The 25,181-nt window shown below is 39.7% G+C and overlaps 1 protein-coding gene across 1 annotated transcript; it reads right to left on the bottom strand.

Moving 5' to 3' along the window:
- Positions 1-8,283: 8,283 nt before the first annotated feature.
- On the bottom strand, positions 8,284-23,819 carry LOC149285072 (maternal embryonic leucine zipper kinase-like). Its single transcript, XM_089495839.1, has 17 exons — positions 23,756-23,819; positions 23,409-23,494; positions 22,206-22,322; positions 21,693-21,836; positions 20,737-20,805; positions 20,331-20,423; positions 16,787-16,885; positions 16,020-16,088; positions 15,830-15,928; positions 12,051-12,137; positions 11,480-11,608; positions 10,955-11,089; positions 10,066-10,284; positions 9,406-9,497; positions 8,891-9,059; positions 8,578-8,681; positions 8,284-8,461 (listed from the first exon to the last, which is right to left on the bottom strand). The coding sequence occupies exons 1-17, from the start codon at positions 23,817-23,819 to the stop codon at positions 8,284-8,286; spliced, it is 1,953 nt and encodes a 650-aa protein (XP_089351965.1).
- Between the last annotated feature and the right edge of the window lie 1,362 nt (positions 23,820-25,181).

Raw genomic sequence — 25,181 nt, forward strand, 5'->3', positions numbered from 1 at the left:
ATGTAGCATGCAACATAGTCGTGTATGTATGGATGCCCACATAGTGTCCAATATCATTGGTGAGGATTCCGGGATGCAGGATAGAGAGGGGTCAGAATGGAGGCCGAGGTCAGGGTTACGGAAGACGGGTCAGCGAGTAGAGGAGCCAAAATCAGGATACCAGCAAACAGCAAAGTCGAGGTCCAAAGCCAGGGTCAGGACACCAGAGAAGCAGCAGGAAGGTCAGACAATCCGGAGTCAGCTACAGAAAGGACAACAGCAAGGAAAACTAGGTAGCACAAAACAGCAGCTCTAAAGGAATTAAAACAAAACAACTGAGCAATGAGGACCGTTGAGGTTTGTGACACCTTATGTCAGTAGGGGATAGTATTGCCCTATTTAGAGTGGTGGTTCAGCTGCATCTATGTCTCCCTCTTCTGAAGGAGTGGCTTTGTAAGGGGTGGGCCTAATCATGTGTGGTGGCAGGGCTAGGAACATTATATTTATCCATAACACATTTAGCGATTGATACTCACATCTAATTTAATCCTTTAGAATTAGCTTTTTTTTTTTATTATTTTTTTTTTTTTATTATCCCACACATTTAATCACATCTGTACAGCACGGCAAGATTTTAGTGATAAAAGTTGTCGGTGGAGAAAATATGTAAGCATGTCAGGACTTTTAAATAAGCTTTAAGATCGCAAATTGAAGCATGCACACACTGGAACACTAAAATGTAGAGATTTAGGGACCTCAAAATGATTTGTCCAGCTATTACAAAATTATTTAAATTAAAATAGTAACTATTTTCCAGTCTAGTAAAAAAAATGTGGTGTCATATTAGGAGTTTAAATTAATTTAGCATGTCATAAATAACAAAATATTAAAGCCAAGATAATTATCTGACAAAAGAAATAATTCTATAAAACCAGAAATTACTACATCAGGATTACACTATATCCTCTAATAAAAACACATACCTAGTACTAATAAAAAGGAAGCAAGTCACAGTTTATAATTTCCTTGGCTTTTGGGAGCTTAGTGTTTTAAATGGAAACACATATTTGATTAACTTGCTGGCATTTTTTAAATGACATGGAAAGACGGTACATTTTATTTGTAAATTACACAACTATCCATAATAAGCATATCAACAGGGAATTTTTATCTTTTGTCTTTTTTTTGCCAAAGACATTGTGCTGCCAAGTATGAAATGCTGCTCCTCTCCCAAAACAAAAGGAAATACAAATCCACCAAACCAGAAGCCCCATCATGACAGGTCACATTTTTCGATATCTTCTGACTCCCATGCCCACTACCACAGCAGCTCATTAGGGCTCTTCTGACTAGTCTTAAGGCCACATCCGCCCCAGTCCTCTATGACATGCAAAACTGTCTTACCCATCTGTTCACACAGACCCTTGAGTTTGTATTCCCCCCTCCAGGCAGCACCCCCCACTAAGTGACTCATAGACTCATACCAATGGTATGGCCGGCACTATTAACCCCTTAAGGACCAGGCTCGTTTTTTCGTTTTGTACCCTGTGGGACCGAGGCTGTTTTAATACTTTTGTGGTGCTTGTGTTCAGCTGTAATTTTCTCCTCACCCATTTAGTGTACCCACATAAGTTATATATTGTTTTTTTCAGGACAAGATGGGCTTTCTTCAGATACCATTTTGATCGTATCATCTTATTTACTATAAAAAAAATTAAAAAAACATAGTGAAAAATTGAAAAGAACACATTTTATGACTTTTATTTGAAAAATCTTTTACTCACCTAAAAAAGCAAGTAAAAAAAACTAGCTAAATAGATTCTACTACTTGTCCTGAGTTTAGAAATACCCAATGTTTTTGTTTTTTTGCTGTTTTTTGTAAGTCATAGGGCAATAAGTACAAGCAGCGTTTTATGATTTCCAAACCTTTTTTAACAAATCTGGTCAGTCTGCCTCCATCTCCTCTTTGGAATATCTTTGAAGCCGGTTAACTCAATTTAACCCCGTCAAACCATATATTTTTGAAAACTAGACACCCCAGGGTATTTCAAATGCTGTTATTTTAACCCTTTCCATGCAACAGTTATACAACCACACTTTGTCAAACTTTGTAATAGTAATTTTTTTTTTCACACAAATTGTACTTTAGTTATAGATATACAGGTTCTGGTATATGTCACTGTCAAACAACACCCCAACGTGTGTTCAGGAACATCTCCTGAGTACAGCGATACCCCACATGCATGGGTTTGTCGTGTTTGAGATTTAAAATGCCACATTTGGGAAGTGCGCTTTTTTCTCCATTTTGGTCAGTCTGTACCTATGCCCTATCTTTGAGCTCGGCCACTCCAATTTACCCCATCAGCCATTTTTTTTTTATATTAGACACTCCTTGGGTATTTGAAGTGCTTTTATTTTAACTCTTTGTTGAGATTTTTGAGAAATTTTAGCACTTGCTCAAAATAATAAACTATTTTTTTAATACTTTTTTTATATTTTTTTTTTACACATTTTGCTGGTACTGGATAGTTCATCTAGTGATATCACTGCATAATTATTTTTAAATGTTAGCACATTTTTTTTATTTTTTTGAATATTTTACTATTCACATTGTGATTAGAAAGCTGGGCTCCATTGACTTGCATGGTTGAATGCAGTACCTGTATTCAACCTGCAAGTGGAGCCAGAGTTCTCTAGAGGGTCTGGAGACCACCTAGCGAACTCTTTCATCTTTATTGTTTTTTTTCCCGGGCCGCCGCCATCTTGCTGATGGCGAAGATCACCGGCAGCTGCGGCTGTGACCGTTCTCTGGAGCGGTCACAGCCCATTCAGAGGTAAATGTTTGGTGTCGCTGGATGCCTCCTGATCGAGGCATTCCAGCGACATCGTTGATCGCCTCCTAAACGCTTTTAAAAAGGGCTGTTGACGCCCCGGGGAGGGGCCAGACATGGCCCCCGATGCCGATCTCGGCCTTGCTGAATGCCTCGACATCAACCGTTTTTCCGTGACGGTCCTGAACCGGCAAAGGTCGTTAAGGGGTTATTTTATATTATCTTTTATTTATATAGCACCAACGATTTACGCAGCACTTAATACAGTACATATATTCAAGGGGTATGACAAGACTAAAATTGACAGACTAAGACAAACCGACACATTAGGTGGAGAGAGCCCTGTACATACTCTTCGGCATTTCAGATGTCCAAATTAACACACATTTGTAAGGGTCAAGATAGAGGTAGGAGAGGGGATATATACATACATATGCACAAGCATACACAAATATACACCGATCAGCAATAACATTATGACCATGGACAGGTGAAGGGAATAACACTGTTTATCTTGTTATCATGGCACCTGTTAGTACTCTGTGTAATATGTCATGTGTTGTTGTTCATCTAAGGTTGTCTTTACCTAATTTTTAGATCTGCCAAAGAACGAATGATTGTTATTATGTCCCGATATGTAAAACCATATAATTTAAAGAGGCTGTACTTTCTTTTTCACATCTATTTGCGTGTATATGTATATATTGTATATACTGTGTGTGTGTGTATATGTAGGTGAGGAGGGCAGAACTGACGTTAGAAAGATGAAAAAAGTAAAAGGCAGAAAAGCAAGATAAAAGAAAAAAGTGAGGAAAAGATGTCAGCAACTGAGGTGAAAAAAGAGATAGGATAAAGGAAACAATAGAACAGAAGGAACAAATAGAGAAGAAGGACTGCGAGAGACAAAAAGCAAAGAGAAATTGGAAAAAAGATTGCTAAAGGCATAAATCCAGGCGGTGACTTACAGCGGGGCCCCCAAGCTCCTCCTACACACACACTGTAACATATTTACATATGGTAACATACTAATATACATACATACCAACACACAAAAATAACAACGCACGCGGACTGGATGAAAATTGGGGGGCATTTTTAATTAGGGAACTAAATTTGTTGCCCAGTGCCCACATTCACTCTCATTCCCGCTCACTTTCTCATACTCTTGTTCACTTTCTCTCTCATGTTTTCTAAATGTTTCCTTACTTTCTCTGCCGACCACTTCCGCATTTTCTCTCTTTTATTCCAACAAAGATAGAGGAGAGTAGATAAGCGAGAAGATGAAAGAATATAGAACATGAAGATCAAGAAGTGGTTGGCAGAAGCGGTCGGCAGAGAAATATTTAGAGGGCATGAGAGAGTGAACCCGCGAATTTCAGCCAAAATTTCTGAGCATGAACTTCCGCAAATATGGCAGTGCCCCAAAGTGAACTCCTGCGGACATTCTTTGACATTCTTCCACCCTATTGGAGGATCGGGGGAGAAGGCCGTCACTGGAAGCACCGTGTCAGATTATGTCTGGGGAGATGCAGACGAAGATAGAAGATAAAAGAGAAGACAGAATATGAAGAACAAGAAGATGTGGAAATGGTCAGCAAACATTTAGAGAGTATGAAAGAGTGAACAAGAATGAGATAAAGGGCCCGTGAATTGGGACAGCAATTCTGAGCTTTTGCCTCATTTTCGTGGCTTTAAACAGATCGCCGAAAAATTCGTACAGTATATTGTACAAGCATAGTAAATAAATTTTGGCTACATGTTCTTAAATTGATTTGAACAATTAGCGGAAATTACATTTCTTTATAAATCTAATTGATATTTAAAAAGGTCAGTTACAGACTTAACTGAATTTGTAGATAAACAAGCAAGTTGCTATCAATATATGCATAATTAATTTCCAACACCCCTTCAGTACCTCAGGATGGAACATTCCAAGAAATGCGGTCTAAAGGGCTTTGGGAGAGGAATTTCTAAAACATATGATGATGCACAAAAATGTACCCACAGATCTGTTGTAAATGTGTAGTGTTCTGAACTCCCACACTGTTTTTCATTATTGGCCTGGCCCTTTTGTGGTGCCAAATAAACTTGAGAACTTTGTTGAGTGATATCAGGAGAGAACAAATGAACAGTACGAAAAACTAAATTTAGGCAACATGCTCATCATGATCAAAGCACTGCATCCTAGCCATGACAGTTCATCTGTTCGACAATTCCAAATCTTTTTAAAATTCCTTTCAAACTTTACTTAGCATAAGCCAAGAAATGAGCTCCAGATCCCCAAGTAATTTAAGAAGTCTTTTCTCAATTGCTTATCTTTATAATAACCTAACTACATGCCTTAAGTACTTAAATTAGGGAGGGAAACAAGGTTATTGGTTAGCTTAAGTAGATCATCTACAAATATGCCCAGTGTGTAAGACTTTCCTGCCTGTAATGTAACGCTGTGCACATCAACAATCTTTTTAATCTTAATCGCCCATACTGAGACATATACAAGGGGTAAAAAGAGAAATCTTTGTAAAACCATTTGTAATAGGGAATGGGTTAACATAAAAACCCAAATTTTTCCCTTTTCACCTTGTCTTAAAAATCCTCAGCTGGAACTCTAATGGCTTTCTATTCTCTATTCTCTCAAGACCTTTTATTGTACTGGGCAAATCTTGGTGAGAGTATATTTGTCTAAAGGATTGTTTTTATGGCTTACTGATATGAAGTTTCTAAGCTTTCTTAGGTTTCTAAGAACTGTTGAGACATCCAGAAAAAAATTCATGTAGTGTGTAGCTGGTGAGATTTAGATTAAAATTCCTTAGTACCTATACTGACACCATTGCTAGCTTCAAACGATAGGTGGACTTGGAGAACTTCCTGTTTAAACATTGGATCAATATTTAATGTAAAATGGCAATTGTTGGCTGGAGTGGTGTAAACCACCGGAGGCTGGAGCAATGGAAACGTTCCCTGGAGTGATTAATCATGCTTCACTATAAGGTAAAATCTGATGGACGAATCTGGCTTTGCGAGAAGAACGCTACCTACAATAATGCATAGTGCCTACTGTAAAGTTTGGTAGCGGAGGGATAATGGTCCAGGCCCCTTTGTACCAGGGAAGGGTAATGTTAATGCTACAACATACAAAGTAGCACCAGTCTGGGGAAGGCCCTTTCCTGCTCCAGCATGACTATGCCCCTGTGCTCAATGCAAGGTCCATACAGATATGGCTTGATGTTGAATTTGTCCAAAAGATCAGTGCCTAACATTACAAATGCCCTTTTGGCTGAAAGGGCACAATTTCCCACAGCCACACTTCAAAATCTTGGGGAAGGAGTGGAGGCCACAAGGCAGTCCATATTAATGCCAATGGTTTTTGGAAAAGAAAGTCCAACAAGCTCATATAGAAGTGTGAGATGTGCACACTTTTAAAATTATAAGTTTAAAAAAACAAAACAAAAACAAAAAAAACACACCTTCCCACTTGTTCTGAAAAGTATATATTTATATATATATATATATATATATATATATATATATATATATATATATATATACTTAAAAACAAGAAAGCAAAAGTGCTAAAATCGTTTTAGTCATTAAGGGGGTTAAAATGCATTCTGTCTTTAAAAGAGCCAAAAGGCCAATGTGCAAAAAAAAGTTTCACGAAAGCCATTAAACTCACATGAAACAACCTACTGACATCTCCATTAGAAAAGGTAAGGTGCTATAACTTGCCCAATACGTGACTGTTCTAACATATTTTAACCATGGCTTCCAAAGTTCCCTGACAGACCATAAAATGTGGTGACATGGGAGAAAATGATCATAAATCAACCTGCGGGCCTCAAAGTTATTACAAAACAGTTGAGCTTTTATTGTACTGTGAGATATTTCAGATTGATTGCTTGATTTAAGTCCATCACTTATGTATAATTACCGTGTTGACAATAAAGACTTGGACTTGCTGTATGTTAGTATTCAGTTTAACATCACTTGGACTTGCTGTATGTTAGTATTCAGTTTAATTTAGTAAAAAGGATCGGATGCAAATAGAAACGTAATACTACTTTACTATGGATACAGTGTTAAAACATTATTACTCGGCTCAAGGAAGGATTTCCAAAGCTGTCCTAAAAGTATTTAAAACAGTCTTTAGTCGTAAAAGGCAGAGCTAAGGAAAAAGTAAAACCCAGCCTAGCCATATCTTTCTGTGTAAGGCTTAGATGGAGATGGAGGGGGGGTGTAGCTGCTTATCTAGTATGATAAATCAATGTGATTTTTTAATAAAAAGCAGCAGGATAGTGGATTATAGCCACTGACATTTCTAACAATGATAGCTGACTGCTGGAGATCTTTTTTCCCCCCTCAGTCATGCATATAAATCAACTCTTCTCGACATAGAAAGTTAATTTAAATAGCGCTCCAATAAGAACTAGAACTTAGTTGACCACAAGAACTACCATTAAGCTCAGTCAGCTTTTTCCATGTCATATTTGATTCGACGTGTTAACTTAGCCTGGACCCCCCCCCCACCCACAATAACAGAGCGCGGCAGAGTAAAAGTTGTGGCGTACGTATGTATTCATATTTTTCCTACACAGGTCTTATGGAAGATACATTGCTGGCTGTTGAGAAAAATCAGGATGGCTTATAAAAATGTCTAACTGGCTGCATTCAAACTATAGGATAGTTTCTAGTTAATCATTTCCGCAGTGCATTGCATTTCTGGAGATTACAGATGTGGCATCTGTCACGAATACTAATCACAGACTCCCATTACACACAGATATTATATGTCAATTCTTCCAAAACTAAATTATTGCTTGTACTTCGGAATGCTAAAATGTAAGGTTCTGATGACCTTTCAATAGGATTAGCAACACACACACAAAGTTGTAATCATTACACATTGGTCCAAAACATAAGTAATGAATTTACATTTCATTATGAATCATGCAACTTCATAGTTGGAAGCATTTCATTTTGTTCGCTTTCAAAAGATCCATTTATTACATTCAATCCTGTTTGTACCCAACATATTGGAGCATGCAGTTTAACTCTAGAAACCACAGCTGTGGCTTAATTAACGACCTCAATAAATCCTACTTAAGAACCATGGACAGGAAAGGAATTATGCAAATGTGGCATCGAAATCTACCAGTTAACATTCCCTCCAGTAGACAGAAGAGCTCATGTTCCTGAACCTATAAAACAATATACAACAAATACATTGAAAATTTTATTTTAGGGAGTTATGCGATTAGAAATCATAACGACTATTACAGACAAACATGAAAAATTAGACAATAACAGAGAAAAAAAAACAAAAAACACACAAACGACATTCAGCTAAAATATATAGCATATTTACATGTATCAACAACATTGGCAGTGAAGTCTTGAATTGGTTTTTCAGGGGTGGTTAACCAGACATACAGACAAGGCTGTAGTAAATCTATTCATAATGAATCAAGAAATGTTACACTTTACAGCTGGAAAGGATATCTTCCACTAGCCTTTTGTACACCCAGGCGTCTCCTTTTAGACGTTGCCTTCGGATTCCTACTACCTCTGGTTTGCTTAATTGACAGATCTCCAGTTCGAATTGCATGGTGACTTTGCCAAAATCAGATTGGGTTTTGCATTTCAAAATATACCTGCAAATCAAAAAGGAATAAAAATGCTTGGTGAGAAGGGCAGTGACATTACATACGTTTGGTTTTTTTTGTTTTCACAACAACGGTAGTGGGCAAAATACTTTTAGAACACCTACCCCTTCTGTACATAATCGACATTTTTCTCCGGAAGTATCTTAGTTAGCTCATTCAGCAGCTGATCAGGGTTTAGAAGATTTGTCGTGGTCACGTTGTAATGAGCCTGGAATGTTTTACGAAAATTGAATTATAAGGGTGGCATTTTAAACCATCAAACCGTTATTTTTAATTCATCAAGAGATCTGACATCATTATAGTATATGCAGCCCAAAGTTTCAGTATTATGACATTAGAAACACCACCGGGTAGTAGTGTAAAGTGAGTAAGTAAGACAGCTTTAAAATAATGTTGGAAAAGGAAAATAGATTTTACCCTTAGTTTTCTGGGTCCTTCTCTTGTGCAACCCTTTCTTTTGCTTGGCGTTAGCATGGTGATCATTTTATCAAGGCCCCTCTCTAGGCTTCCAAACACCTTTGCTCCTTTTTTCTTTTGTGCACTGTCCAAATGGGCTTGGTTCAGGTCCATGTCCACAGAACGGCAGCTATCAAAAAAAAGTTCAAAGGAAAAGTTACGAGAGCTGTTCGAGAGTTTTTCAGTGAATGCTCGGTAAATGCAGGGCTTTTCTTGCCATCTGCCACCACCTAGTGGACATCTATCACGACCTAGCCAATTTATGGAAATCAAAACACAATCAAACCAGAATGGTTCACACTCAACCAAATGAGTCACAGAAAATTTTAAACAGCAAGTCACAACAGACAAAAAAAAGCTATAGTACATCATGCTATCTTTAAAAATTTAGTTTATATAATGCCCACATAAACATCAGTTCCTAAAGTAGGGAAGCACTTAAAGTGGGGGAGTCTAAAATAAAGGCTTTACAGTACCGTCTCTCGGGACTAATCACAGCAGTGATGTCTTCTGTTGGAATAGTTTGTTTCTTTGTGGGGGTGTCTCGTGCATGACGGAATGGGCTTTTCTCCACTAGTGAGGAAGAAAAATAAATAAATAAATAAATATCTACCAACACTACTTTTCCATGGATTGTTATGAGCCGGCCTTGTATAATGTACAATTAGCATAGGGACATTTTGAAGTCACTTTACATATTCACCTATGGATCAATGCAGTACACCACACTATTGTACCACCAAGTATATAAAATATACCGTATTTGCTCGATTATAAGACGACCCTGCTTATAAGACAACCCCCCAAAATCTGAATATTAATTTAGGAAAAAACATTTGCTCTGAAAAAAACCTCGTCTTATAATCGAGCAAATACGGTATATAAAAAATATGCAACGCAGAAACAAGTAATAGCCCATAGTGGCTTGTGATATCTTTGAATACACAGTGGTCCTGAAAAACATAGGTTTTAAAGGTTCCCTTCGAAATAGCTAAAGAAGGAATCTCCAAGGCACATGAAAGAGCTTTACATTACATGTTCAATTCATAGAGTTGACCCAGTACAATGAGTATCTGTTAAAAGGGAAGCAAAAAATTAAACAAAAAACACTGAACATGCCTACCTTTTGGTGGTACTACAGGATTATGGTTTGGGGTAGTGAGTATGCCCTTCTTCACATTCTGATTTCTCTTTGTGACCGGTGTCCATGGAGGAGGATGCAAAAAGGGACTATCACACTTCGTCACTTTGGTGTCAAAGTTTTCCTTGTCTTCCTTCTTTGTTAAACAACTTTGCTTAATGGGAGTTGCAAGCGGGGAGTCCACACTATTTGTCTCATGACGCAGTTTGGAATACTGAGAACACAAAATATATATTGAAGGCTGCTCTACAAATAACAGATGATTAGGAGATTGGTGTTCTATATAGAACACCAAGGGGGCTATATTCCATTATTTTAGCTATATTACTTTAAAAATGTTGCTGTGCAGCACTTAGTTTTATGATCATTATGACATTATGTATTACAATCACATTTGGGGTTGAGTGCCAGTTTCACCCACAAAAAAAAGTCAGAAAAGGCATTAATTTAGGTCAAGGTTTCCCAGCAGTTAGACCCCAGGTGTGGATGCACCTTCCTGTGAACCAATTATTCTTAACCAAGCTTAGAGAGTTTGCAGTTGGACAGCCCTGATGAAAATTATATTGAACAAAACCTTTTTACCCCCCCCCCCTTTAACTTTGCTATACGCCGTCAACAATTTAAAAGTAATTAACAGAAAAAAAAAAAGTTATCAGAGGCACATGATTTGGCATAGAAAAAAGAAAAGTGTATGAAACAAACTATACTTCAACACTATGGCCTATTTCCTGTTGAGGACCAACATTCGTACGTCTCATACTATGTAGAGTGCTCCCAATATCAGATAACTAGGCACAATTGACAATTATTTACCCAGCCCTCCTACAAGTGACTATTCCCTAGCCCCACTCCCAAAGGAAACCTTTCAAAGCTATTATACAAACCTGTTTTGGAGTGAGTGGCTCAATGCTAATAAACTCTGAATCCTCATAAAAAAGTTCATCATCTGAAAACTCCATGGACCCAAACACATAAGGCTCATCTCGACTGATGTCCTCAAAATCTAAACTTTGCTTTGGCTGCAAAGAAACGAAGAAGAAATATTCAGATAGAAATGAGAAATTTCTGATGCATCTCAGATGAAAACAACCACAATCTGCTGTGGTCCTCCGTCATGCACCTTCCCTGGTGCAGTAAGAGGAAGCAAAGTATTGTTGGCGCCAGCTAGGATGAGCTAGTCAATGATGCATAATGCAGGATTTAATGGGCAATGAAAATACATCCATTAAACTACACCTTATACAGGGTCAGCTAAGATCTTCCTACAGCAGAAGTTTGAGGTCGGCCAATTAAAACATATAGCGACGTCAAGAAGCTGAAACCACAACTCTCCTTTTAGTGAATAAGCCTCTACAGATACTATGGAAGTCAAGTGGCCACAATAGTTTGTTAAATGCATGCACACCCACCCTAAGGTCCTTAAAGGAAGTTACAGGTATCTCTTTAGCAGCTGGTAAGCGCATCAAGCGGACAGGCTTGCCATGGCTCTTCTTTGACAAAAGCAGTAGGTAGGTGGCTGTAGTTTGGTCATAATCCCACTAACAAAGATAAAAACAAATACATAGAATACACACTTAGTTTTCTGGTATTCAATATACCACATGGCATTTGAAAAGTTAACACTCTGGAACCATTTAATTTTAAAATTCACTGAATGAAAGCGGAGAATAGCAGGAGCCTATGGCAGAACTACCATTGTCAAAACAAAGTCCTGAAGTTTTGCACCTTCTCCTCCACTCACACAAAGGCTGCTGGAACACATCAAATATAATAAACAGAACAATGCATCTTTTTTTTGTACATGTCCTCTAAAGCACTATAGTAGAGCACCATCTAATGGACATACAAAAGTACAGAGCCTACGAATATGAGGATAGTTAAAAACAGTGTACATTTTATAACAAAGGGGCAATACTAACAATTTAGGAGAACGTTTGTTTTACTTCATTACAAAAAAAAAAATGAGAAAGTTAGTCTTACCTCAGAAATCATACGTGACATACTGGTTTTACTGCGTTTGTAGTGAACAGACAGCTCTGTAACGCAGTCTTCATCAATGTATCCAAGCTGTTGAGAGAGAGAGTGAGAGAAAAGTTATTTTTCTTAACCCCTTAATGACAATAGGGGTTCTTACTCATAGTACCGTATTTGCGCGATTATAAGACGACCCCCCAAAATCTAAATATTAATTAAGAAAAAACAAAAAGCCTGACTAGAGTGGCATATAGGGGGTTAAAAGGCATATCATGGGGCAGAGTGGCAAATAGGGGTTAAAAGGCATTTCTGGAGGTATATATCACACTCCTATCAAGCCAAGGCAGCCAGTACATGCTGGAACCTGGGGATGATAGGAGTGTGAGTACAGCCTCCCTATGCCATGCTACCACCACCACCCCCCCTTATACATCCATGCTATCACACACTCATTCACAAACATTTAAATACTCATTCATTCCATTTATCACACATACTTGCTCAAAAACCCTCCCCCACCCCCTTACCTGAACTGCAGATCTCTCACTCGAAGACTTCTGCAGGGGCCCGGCTGTGCGAGCAACTTCTCTGGCCCCGCCCCCAGAGGAAGGAGGGGGAGGCAGAGTTATGCGACACTTCTAGCTTCCTGTTCTCCTGCCGCTGGTAGAAGAGAAGCTGCTCGCGACCAAAGCACAGGTAAGCAGTCTGGCCCCAGCGGAGGTCTGATTAGAAGACGACCTTGATTATAAGACGAAGGGTATTTTTCAGAGCATTTGCTCTGAAAAAAACCTCGTCTTATAATCGAGCAAATACGGTATATTGTGGGACAATGGCTCTTAACATTTTGCAGTGTTGCTGTGATTTTCTTCTCATTTCATGCTCACACACACACATATATATATAATATATGGGTATTACTTTTTCTAACTTTTTAAACAAAAAAAAAAACAAAAAAAAAACTTACTCATCTGCAAAAACTAATGAAAAAACCTGCTAAATAGATTCTACTATTTGTCCTGAGTTTAGAAATACCCAATGTTTTTTTTGCTTTTTTCTGCACGTTATGGGGCAATAAGTACAGGTAGCGTTTTGCTATTTCAAAACCTTTTTTCCCCAAATCTGGTAATTCTCCCCCCCCCCCCCCATGTGCCATTTCGGGTATCTTTGAAGCCGGCCAATCCAATTTACCCCATCAAATCATATTTTTAAAAACTAGACACCCCAAGGTATTTGAAATGCTGGTATTTTAACCCTTTCCATGCACTAATTTTACCACCAGCCTTTGTGAAACTTTATGGTAGTACATTTTTTTTGTATTTTTTTCACGCTCCTGGTATATGTCCGTGTCAAACAACACCTCAATATGTGTTCAGTAACATCTCCGGAGCGCAGTGATAGCCCAGATGCATGGGTTTGTAGGATTATTTGGGAGGTAAAAGGCCGCCTTTGTGAGGTGTGTATTTTTATGCCATTTAGACATCTGATCCTACTGCCCCCATGTCCCATATTTGGGACATCTTTGAACCCGGCCAATTCAATTTACCCCATCAAGTCATGCATTTTTTTTTTATTTTTTTTTTTAATACGAGACACCCTATGGGCATTTGTAATGCCAATATTTTCCATGCTGGAATTTTTGTAAAGAAAGAATTTTAGTACTTGCTTATTAAGTGGGGATTTTTACACGTTACCATTTTTTTTTTTTTTTTTAAACTAAATCACTCTGATTAGTGAGCTGGGCTGCATTGACCTTGCATAGTGGGATGCAGTACCTGCATTCAACCTGCAGGAGGAGCTCGAGAGTTCTCAAGGAGGGTCTGGATAGAAAATGAGTTCACAGAGGGTCTATTGTTAATGCCATCCTGTGAATGACGGCAACGTCATTTACAGGATGGCACTTGTGGTAGCCTTGTGATTGCTCCGAAGAGCAATCGGGGTAGGGGGTTGTGTTACTGACATGCCTCGATATCGAGGCATGTCAGCAACACAGTTTATGCTCAGGAAGCGATTCCGATTGCTTCCTAAGCTGTTTTAGCTGGGGCCATTTTTCTTCCGGGGAGGGCTTTCCTCCCCGGATCCACGGTCAGCCTCACTTGTGAGGCTTCCGTGGATGCTGCAAAGCTTTTTAACGGCAGCCCGTACATGTACGTGGATTGTCGTTAAGGGGTTAACAAAAAAAGGGAGTGATAATGTAGGGAGGACTGGAGTTTTTGCTCTTTTGGTACAGGATATTTCAAATATGTCCTTGATCATGCAATGCATTTTAAATCAAGAAATCCATTTTTATTAGTTTTAAAGGAATTAATGATTTCTTATAATTGTCCTTTATCTTGATTGGGGGTCACATTTGACTTTGTGCCAAGTTGTATAATGTGCCTAGAAACTTAGCTTAGTCCAGGGCTCGACAAATCCCAGGCGCCAGGTCGCCAGAGAATTTTGTCCTGGCGCCTAGGTTTTGTCAGCCTCTTACATCCATAAAAAAATGTGGATGTAAGAGGCTGAGTAACCACACGGGGGCGCTGCTGCTGTCTGCCCAGGAGTCTGGGCAGACAGCACAGCCACTCAGAGCCCGCCCCCGAGCCTGAGATCCCTCCCACGGAGTGATCCTGTAGGCTGAAACCGCGGTTGCTGCAAAACCAGCAATCGTGTTTTCAGCTGCCACAGGCAGCTTCAGGGAAGGGGGTTGTGTGTTGATTGGTTCCCCACACAAGTGTGAGGACCTGACCCAACACCCCCCTGCTGCCTGATCGCTCCATTAGAGCGACAGTGCAGCGTTAACCCCTTCAATGCCGCGATCGCGGCATTTAGGGGTTAATTCCCGTTTTGTACGGGGCTCTGCTGCTGGTGGTCTGCCTGGAAGCCCAGGCAGACCAGCAACAGCAAAAACGAGCCCCCACAAGCCCTTTGATGATTCCTGTAGGCATGGAAGCCCACAGCAGTCATCAAAGACTCCCCTCCCTGCAATGGCTGGTCTATAGACCAGCAATTGAGTCCCAGCTGCCAGAGGCAGCTTCAGGGACAGGGGAGAAGGTTCTTTGGTCTCCACATGAGTGTGGGGACCTGACACAACACCCCCCTGCTGCCTGATCGCTCCATGAGAGCGACAGTGCAGCGTTAACCCCTTCAATGCCACACTTGTGTATGACACATTCGTGGCATTGCAGGGGTTAACATTTTTCCCCACAAGCTTGTGGGGACTAAATATCCGTCAATGCTGTGCTCCAATGGAACATCAGCATCGAAAGAGTTAAAAAAACTAATAATTAATAATAATAATAAAAAAAAAACAGCACTGACCTGAAAGTCCAGGGTGCTTCCAGGTCAAACGCTGTGTGTTTAGTAAGTGGGCTGATGATGATCCGATCACTCCTAACCAACTGTTGGTTTAAAAAAATCCTGACTCCTAACTTTTTTACCTGGCGCCTAGATTCACAACAAATTTGTCAAGCCCTGGCTTAGTCATTGTAGTGGATACCGTATAAACAAGAAGTTACGTTTACTGATTCTCCCTGTGCACTTGTACACTCAATAAATTACACAATAGTAAGAAACTAAATCTCTCCTTTGCTGAATGTCGAAAGAAGGCTAGGTCTCATGTTCAACGTCATCTCTAAACATTACAAAAATAAAACAATGTTTTATGCATCCAAACGTCAATTGGGTGTGCTCTGTATGGAAATGCAGACTGAAGAATATTCAAGCACTCATTGTGGATTAAAAACTATTAAACCTGCTTATGCCACCAATCAGTAAGGCCTGGTATTGTTCAGGCACCAAACACTCACCGGGGTTTTACTGAACCACTCCACTGGACAGGAATTCCCTTGCATGAGCCATGGATGGGTCAACAGATGGCGGACTGTTATTCTTCTCTTGGGGTCCACCTAGAAGCAACATCAAAGGAGGAAACCAGTGAACGGCAACATTTCAGGATGGTTTACAAGGTTATAATCATACCGGCCACGCAACTCTTACCTGAAGCATTTGACTAAGAAGCAGCACACTACCAGGAGAAAGCCATTTGGGAATCTCATATTTACCCCTCTATGAAAAGAAAAAGATTTAGATATAAAATGTATATAAGGCACTCATTTAAGAAGTAAGAGTCTTTTGGTACACACCGCCTCCAAAACAAAATCAGCACTCTGGATTGAAGAGCAGTTTTTGTTGGGTGCGAAAAGCTTCTAATGGTTATTCCTTGGCCAATATTCAAATAAAAAGGTGGTGCATTTGATGTCACCTGTCAGAATGGAGCAAGTGGACTTGTACATGTTTTTAGACGGTTATGATAAGATATTTATTCTAATCTGCAGATTAGAAAATGTACATTTGTGTTTCCATAGAGTGCATGATTGATATTAATAAGTTACCTTCTCAAGATAACAAGGTTAGAAAAGCCAAGCTTGGAGTTTTGTTTTGTTTTTTTGCGAAAAGGTCAATTTACCTGGCATAATTAAATCCTTAAAATATCAGCAATTTAAGTACGCAGGGCTAAGCTTGCGCTTCTTGCAGGAGAAACTGACTAAGACTTTCATGCTATCATATAAGTAGTATTTCTTTTCACCCTTCCACAAATTTCTGCTTCATAGAAAAGCTGAATGTCCTTTTAGTCTCATACTTTTCAGCAATTTACAAAGGGATATAACAAAAGGATCACCACACCCATGACTGAAAAGAATGTACATTTTCTTTTTTTTTTTAATGGACACAAGTAACTAAATTACTGTTAAATTTAGACTTACCATTATCTTCTTATACAACGCCATAACATTATCATCATCAAACGGAAGATATCCACACATCAATGCATACATTAGGACTCCCATGCTCCAAATATCAGCCTAAAATATTAATTAGAAGAAAAAGGAAGACGTTAATAATTGTATGCCATTCTACTTTACGTAGAATTCATTAAAAGAGTTCACACTGAGCACGACACTCCATTCATGGGGCACAAGCACTGCTGATCGGTCAGGGGCCAAGCAGTAGCCTCATAAAAGTTTATGCTCAAAATAATAAAGGGAACACTTAAACAACACAATGTAACTCGAAGTCAATCGCACATCTGTGAAATCACACTGTCCACTCAGGAAGCAACACTGATGGACAATCAATTTCACATGCTGTTGTGCAAATGGAACAGACAACAGGTGGAAATTATAGGCAATTAGCAAGACAGCCCCAATAAAGGAGTGGTTCTGCAGGTGGTGACCACAGACCACTTCTCAGTTCCTATGCTTCCTGGCTGATGTTTTAGTCACTTTTGAATGCTGGCGGTGCTTTCACTCTAGTGGTAGCATGAGACGGAGTCTACAACCCACACAAGTGGCTCAGGTAGTGCAGCTCATCCAGGATGGCACATCAATGCGAGCTGTGGCAAGAAGGTTTGCTGTGTCTGTCAGCGTAGTGTCCAGAGCATGGAGGCGCTACCAGGAAACAGGCAAGTACATCAGGAGACGTGGAGGAGGCCGTAGGAGGGCCACAACCCAGCAGCAGGACCGCTACCTCCGCCTTTGTGCAAGGAGGAGAACTGCCAGAGGCCTGCAAAATGACCTCCAGCAGGCCACAAATGTGCATGTGTCCACTCAAACGGTCAGAAACAGACTCCATGAGGGTGGTAAGAGGGCCTGAAGTCCACAGGTGGGGGTTGTGCTTACAGCCCAACACCATGCAGGACGTTTGGCATTTGCCAGAGAACACCAGGATTGGCATATTCACCACTGGCGCCCTGTGCTCTTCACAGATGAAAGCAGGTTCACACTGAGCACATGTGACAGACGTGACAGAGTCTGGAGACACCGTTGAGAACGTTCTGCTGCATTCAACATCCTCCAGCATGACCGGTTTGGCGGTGGGGTAATGGTGTGGGGTGGCCCGCATAGCCCTCCATGTGCTTGCCAGAGGTAGCCTGACTGCCATTAGGTACCGAGATGAGATCCTCAGACCCCTTGTGAGACCATACGCTGGCACGGTTGGCCCTGGGTTCCTCCTAATGCAAGACAATGCTAGACCTCATGTGGCTTGAGTGTGTCCGCAGGTCCTGCAAGAGGAAGGCATTGATGCTATGGACTGGCCCGCCCGTTCCCCAGACCTGAATCCGATTGAGCACATCTGGGACATCATGTCTCGCTCCATCCATCAATGCCACGTTGCACCACAGACTTCCAGGAGTTGGCGGATGCTTTAGTCCAGGTCTGGGAGGACATCCCTCAGGAGACCATCCCCAACCTCATCAGGAGCATGCTCAGGCGTTGTAGGGAGGTCATATGGGCACGTGGAGGCCACACACACACACACACACACACACACTACAGAGCCTCATTGTGACTTGTTTTAAGGACATTACATCAAAGTTGGATCAGCCTGTAGTGTGGTTTTCCATTTTGATTTTGAGTGTGACTCCATATCCAGACCTCCATGGGTTGATAAATTTGATTTCCATTGAGAATTTTTGTGTGATTTTGTTGTCAGCACATTCAACTATGTAAAGACGAAAGTATGTCATACGATTAGTTCATTCATTCAGATCTAGGATGTGTAATCTTAGTGTTTTGTAATCTTAGTAATTTTTGGAGCAGTGTAGGATTGCTGCCTAAAGGCAGAGAGAGTAGTAGAAGTATTATGAAACACTCATCTACAGACTTATGTAATGGGATTTCTTGGCTACCCCAAGCCTCAACTATTAAGCCAGTATCACAACCTCATGCTGATGAGTCCCATTAAGGACGAAACAGCTGTCCATGAGTGATGATCTGGCTACTGCACCTCTTACCCGAGTTTTGTCTAAAGGCCGTCTTGTATAGCGGGTAATTACCTTCAAGGGATCCATGTATAAAGTGGATATAGAGGCAACAGGTAATAGTTAGCCTTATTTGCATGCGCCTACCCAAAATCCCTTGTGGTTGTGGCAGCACAATGAGATTTCTGAGGGAAAAAAAACAAGCCTTCTGGCTTGTCTAGAGATGAGCATTTAATAACACTCCTACTACCCCTTAAATTTAAGTGAAAGGGTTTCCATCACCTTTACCCACCATAACTTATGTAATGGTGTGTGTATAGATCGATCTCTCCCACCCTCTCCTTAGATCACACACGCACACTATTTGCTCGAAGACAAGTTTTTTCTCGAGCAAATACTCAGAAAAATACCCCTCATCTTATATTAGAGGTCGGCTTATAATCAGGGGAGGATTATTGTAGGGGCTGAAGAAACTGCGGCTCCAAGCCCCTACCTGGAAATTGGCCCAGTTAGGGCTGGACTGACTGGGCCTATGTGTTACCGAAGCGGCCGCCAGGTGCGTCTTATGCAGGGCAAAAGGGGGTCGCAACTGCAGAAGGGCCCGCCCCTCTAGGGGGCCTTGGCAACCCCCCACGATCAACTTCTCTTGTACTGCCAAGGGGAAGCAGGAAACCAGAGGAGTCACGTCACATGACCCTGCTGCACGTCTACTTCCCCTGGGTGATTAAACAGAGGTTGTTCACACAGAGTGCGAGCAACACAGAAGAAAGCAGCGGCCCCTGCGGAAGCCTGTGAGCGGCCCAGAGACATCCGCAGTTCAGGTAAGGGAGCGGGGGAGGCTTATTAATGTGCATGCAAGATTGAGTGAATTAATGAGCATCTGAATGAGGGAATGAATATCTGCAAATTAGTATATAAATGAGTGAATTAATGTGTGTGATAACATGGATGTTTTCGTTGGGGGGGGTGGCACAGGCAGGCTGTTTTGTGGGAAAGATGCAGCATCGCACAGACGTCCACTAGCTGCCCCCACTAGACACCAGGGAGTATGAAGCACGGAAGACAAGGTAGCCTTGGTAAGTCTGGGGGCAGAGTGGCATATAGGGGTGTATAACGCATATCAGGGAGGCAGAGTGGCAAACCTGGAGGCAGATGTGCATAACTATGGGCCAACTAAGGTTGGCAAATAAAAGTTAAAAAATATGCATTTTTCTCAAATATGAAAAAAATAGTTTACATGTGAATTAATGTTTACTAGTAAAGTTTTTCCTATAGGGTAGTCTTATTTTCAAGCTCTTTTTTTCCTAAATATTCAAATTTTGCGGCATCGCCTTATAATCAAATATAGTGTACGTATATATATTTATTTATATATACACCTAATTAAAGTGCTTACCAAAAAAAAAAAGTTTCAAGAACTCTCCCCGACTTAAATATTTATAACAAGCTAGCTAAGCTCCTGGTGGCTGACTTACTATGAAATCACCGACTTAGAACCACAACGCCAACTTCACAGTTAGTGAATAAATCCCAGAATGACTGGTTACCTCTGATCCAATGTAGGCTTTACCCTGGATAAGTTCAGGTGCTGCATATGCTGGGCTTCCACAGCACGTCATTAGGTGATAATCCATGCCACCCTTTATAGAGAGAATAAAAAGTGTTTGGGTACTCGGCTACAACAGACTCCATATCAACATGAGTGGTTATTCCAATTGTAAACACAAGAGGGAGCAAAAAGATTGCAAGAAAGTCGCAAAGCATATTGAAACTTAAGATCTACAAGTATGCGTGTTTAAATATAGATACCTAACTGCAGGTTACATATTATTAATCAGGTTGATGGAGTTGTAAATTTGTGACAATATGTACATGCTTTTATTACACATCTTTATACTACAAATCAACCCCCATAAATTGTTCCTGAAAGCAAACTTAAAGATTTGGTGATACCTTTGGCTTTGCACAAAGACCAAAATCTATCAGTTTTAGGTTCTGGTCTTCATCAATCAGAAGATTTTCCTGTATGAAAATAAAGATCAGTGTTAATACTCCATATACGCAGTATACTGTATATCAGTGATTAGATACCTAGCAAAAAGAAGGCTAGGTGGTCTCAAACATTTTTTTTTATACTATTAACACATGCGGCTGACATTCTGTGCAAATAAATCTTGTATGCCCAGGAGGTCTAAGCTGGAGAAGTTATGGAGTCACATACAACTTTTGTGTTTAAGCATATTTAAGTCCATTGTTCATGTCTTAAATGCATTTTACTGTATGCAAATTAGGTTTTAAACCTATGACACACGCACACAATGGAGTAAATGAACATGTACAGGTGGTTTGGTTGTGTCCCTTTAAAGGATCTGTACATTTTCATTTACTCCATTGTGTGCGTGTGTCATAGGTTTAAAACCTAATTTGCATACAGTAAAATGCATTTAAGACATAAACATGAAAGTTAGTTTTTGCAACATGTAGTGTAGAAAGGAGTTCTAGAGTCAATTTTTAAATAAAAAAAAATAATTTAAATGTTTAAAAATGAACACAAGCAGCAAATCATGGTAAAAAACAAAAAATTGGAAAGCAAATGCTAATAGCATCAATTGATTTGATTGCAAACATGTAAAAATATTACATATGGATAAGTATAATGTAATGACTAAATTAAATAAGATGTTTAGGGATTACATATTATACAAGAGAAAAAAAGAAAAAAAAATGAATTTCAAATGTTGGAGGCACGTCTCTTCAAAGAAGGAGATAGAATACACTACCTAGTGCAATATCGGTTGAGGTATAGATTTTTACTGTACAGATATTTTTAGTGGAGATATCCGGTAAAAGTTATGGAAATAGGACAATAAAAACCATTTAAGTCAGAAAAAAAATCTAAATAAACTTACTGGTTTGAGGTCTCTGTGTGCATATCCCTGGCTGTGAATATAAGCAACAGCTGAGACAATCTGACGAAAAAATACTCGTGCCTCTTCTTCAGACAAACGATCTTTTGCAATGATGTAATCAAATAACTCTCCGCCTGGGCAATACTACAGTAATGAAAAATTAAATATATATATTTGTTTTCTTATCTAGAATGCATTTAACCATCCATGATATAATTGGACTTCTGGTGCAAGAGGTTGCTTAGAACTTAAGAGTCACTAGGTTACATATGCTGTGGCTATACGACGGAAACGTAATCCTGCAGCTTTTAAGATATTTGGAAGAATTTCCAACTGTTGTGACCACAACTAGTCATGCTGGCAAATGTAAGTTTCAGATTTGCTACAAACTATACCATTTTACCACTTTTAAAAAAAACAAAAAAACGATTATGTATCAGCCTGAAGAGAATCTAGAGAAACAAAAAATATGGTATTAAACATGTTTTGTACTAATCCATATTTAGTATTAACCTCAAGGATCATAAATATCTTCTTTGGCGTTTCAATCACATGATATAGTCTGCAAACATGTTGGTGACTAAAGTTCTTCATGGCATCTATTTCTGTTTTGACACGAGGTAAATCATCCTGTTTAAGAGAAAAAGAAAAAAAATCATGCAGATTCTTCACTACACGTATGTGTGTAAAATATATATACACGTGTGGATGCTTCGCTATCCTATTTAGAACCAATATTTCTATACACAGACAAACCTTATTACCATCCAACTTCCGGCAGACATTTAGAGCTTAATCATAACAGTACAAATAGGACGAGTGCATTTTCTTTCAAAACATTGAAATGTGACCAATGACTATAAGAAGTTGCTTTTTTGGACTCAAAAATTCAACTTGTAGAAAACTTCTAAACTGAAGTTATCCAACTTGGGAGACTTGTCAATGAATCTGCCAATTAGGCACTCTTGTTAGAGCCACAAGCATCCAATGCTTTATTTCATGGTTTTAATTCCCTATATATTGAAATAAACCAGGGCTCAAGAACCCCAGACACCACCAGGCCACCATGGTCTCCACATTGTGTTGGGCCTCCTGTCCATGCTTACTCAGTACCAGCATACTGAGAACGCTAGGATGGTGTCATTTCCCAGAAAGATAGAAGTACAAAAAGTGTGTGTGTGTGTGTGTGTAATCATTTTTAATCTGTCACACACTTTAGGCTTGACTGCAACTAGGAACATGTTTTTGAACACGTAATGTAGCTATCTAGGAGGATCCTCTGGTATATTGGTGTATCCTATCACTGCTTCGTTAGGAGTGCCTAAATGCATATATTGCCTAAATATAGTAAAAACATGTACATTAGTACCCAAAAAAAAAAAAAAATTGTACACAAGTAAAAAAAACTACAGTACACTAACTGTATGTAAAAGGGTATAAATATCTACGGCACCAAAGGCAAGGTCTTACACCTTCATCTCACAAAGAATACTGAGCCTACAGTACCCGTGACCACCATCTGTTCATCAATCAGTACTGTATGTATATTACTTTGTTGTGGAATTGAAGCTGTGGTCTTGATTGCTGTTTGGTCACTGGAAACGTTTAGATATTCAAGACAAAGAATAATCTAACAGTGTGTATGTAACAGAGCCAACTCCGATATAAACAAAACTGTCAACACATGTAATAAGTAAAATGCATTGATTTGGTTACCCCAAGAGAATCTTTGTCCATGATCTTAATGGCTACTTTTTCCCTGGTGAGAATATGAGTTGCCAGTTTCACTTTGGCAAATCCACCTATACAGTAGAAACAGAACATTAAGATATACAATTTACAGAGACATTTTACTAGATTTTAATTGAAGGGAACAGACATACACTAGGAAGACCCTGATGTCCTATATGGTAGTTATTACTATGCCGCTGGTTTGTTACTGAACCCCAGAACACAGCTGTATGTAAACGTACAGACTTTATATCGCGATTATAAACATTCTCAATAGGCCTAATGGACAGACTGCCAGGGAAAATATAATAATATATAATCTTGTCAATTACCTGTTCCAATTGTTTCATGCAAGTCATAGTACTTGAGCAGCTCATCATAATCATCCACCGCCATGATGACAGTTGGGAGGGAAGTGCTGATAGCCTGAATAAAACAAAACATCCTTTATGAGATTTTAACCTCTTGTTTTTTGTAAATTACACTGAAATAACTCAATGATCAAACATATCATCTAATGTCAATGAAAAAGCAGCGTACAAGTTACAAATTCCTCAAAGAGTCATCACGTCCAGGGAGGAGTCCGAGGACAACTCTTCAGGGAGTTACAGAGTGAAAGATACTAATGAAATGTAAACCTTTTCACCTACAGCCTACAAAAAAATGCCTTCTAAAATTCTCCAAATCAAGACAAGAGATGTGTTACTGGCACCAATTATGTTTGGAAGACTGATCTCCTGTTTATGCAAAGCCTCAAGTTTGAAACCATCTAGGAGGTGAAGGCCCCTAAGACCAGACGTGGTTATTCTCTGCAGCCAATGGCTAAGTGTCGGTCAGGCTTAACACAAAATTGCCATCGGTTGTTAAAATAGTTCAGCCTATCTCCTGAAGCCATCAGACCCGTGTACAAGCTACCAAGGATATGCAGCTGTCATTGCAACCAATCCACCGAGTGACCGTATCTGTTGGGGACCCAATGTTGCAAGACAGCATATAGTGCCAGGTCAGGTATGTTGGGCTAGGGGGCAGACTGGAATGGCATTAATGTAACAAGGCTTATTTTTTATTATATATTCAAGAAGAGACCCAATATCCAGGAACACATAGGTTAGCATGCCCCCCCATCATTGAAAGGTGAAGACTTAAAAATACAAGCAAAGCAATGTATACGCAGTATTACACAAACTTTGAATGCAAACGTTGCTGGCATACTATAGGTTTGTATCAGCCATACAGCCATGTTTTGCCAAAATCAAGTCTTTGACATTAGAGCCCCTGTACGTTGTATATTAACAGATCTCACAGAACTTTGGGGTAAGTACTTGGTTTTCAGCCCATTGGCAGCTAAACCAATAAAAAAGGGCCACACCAGAATCACTTTTTTTACACATCAGCCACTGTGTCATCAACCAAAAAAAGTCAGTGATTTAGGTTTATTCGGGCAACTTATCAATTCTTAAAATAGATAATCGCTACATTTACTCATTTTTAGATTTTATTTATAGGTGTCTTGCTTAGTTGGCCAGATTGCTAGAAATGTTGCACCTGAAGCTTTACATTTAAAGGGACATGCCATCATGCGCACATCAAATCAAACTTTCGACAAATTAACACAGGTGGCCAAAATGTTTGCCAAGCCATCGCCGGAGCTGACTGCGCATGGAGAAGCGTTCTGCTGATGGGAAAGTAGTAGCGTTGGCAAAGGGGCACATTTGTATAGGGGGGGGGGGATTTTGTAGATACCCCCTCATTTAAAAC

Source organism: Sceloporus occidentalis, unplaced genomic scaffold (genome assembly GCF_023333645.1).
Source record: "Sceloporus occidentalis isolate IW3139 unplaced genomic scaffold, rSceOcc1.0.p SCAF_85, whole genome shotgun sequence".
NCBI classification, from domain to species: Eukaryota; Metazoa; Chordata; class Lepidosauria; order Squamata; family Phrynosomatidae; genus Sceloporus; species Sceloporus occidentalis.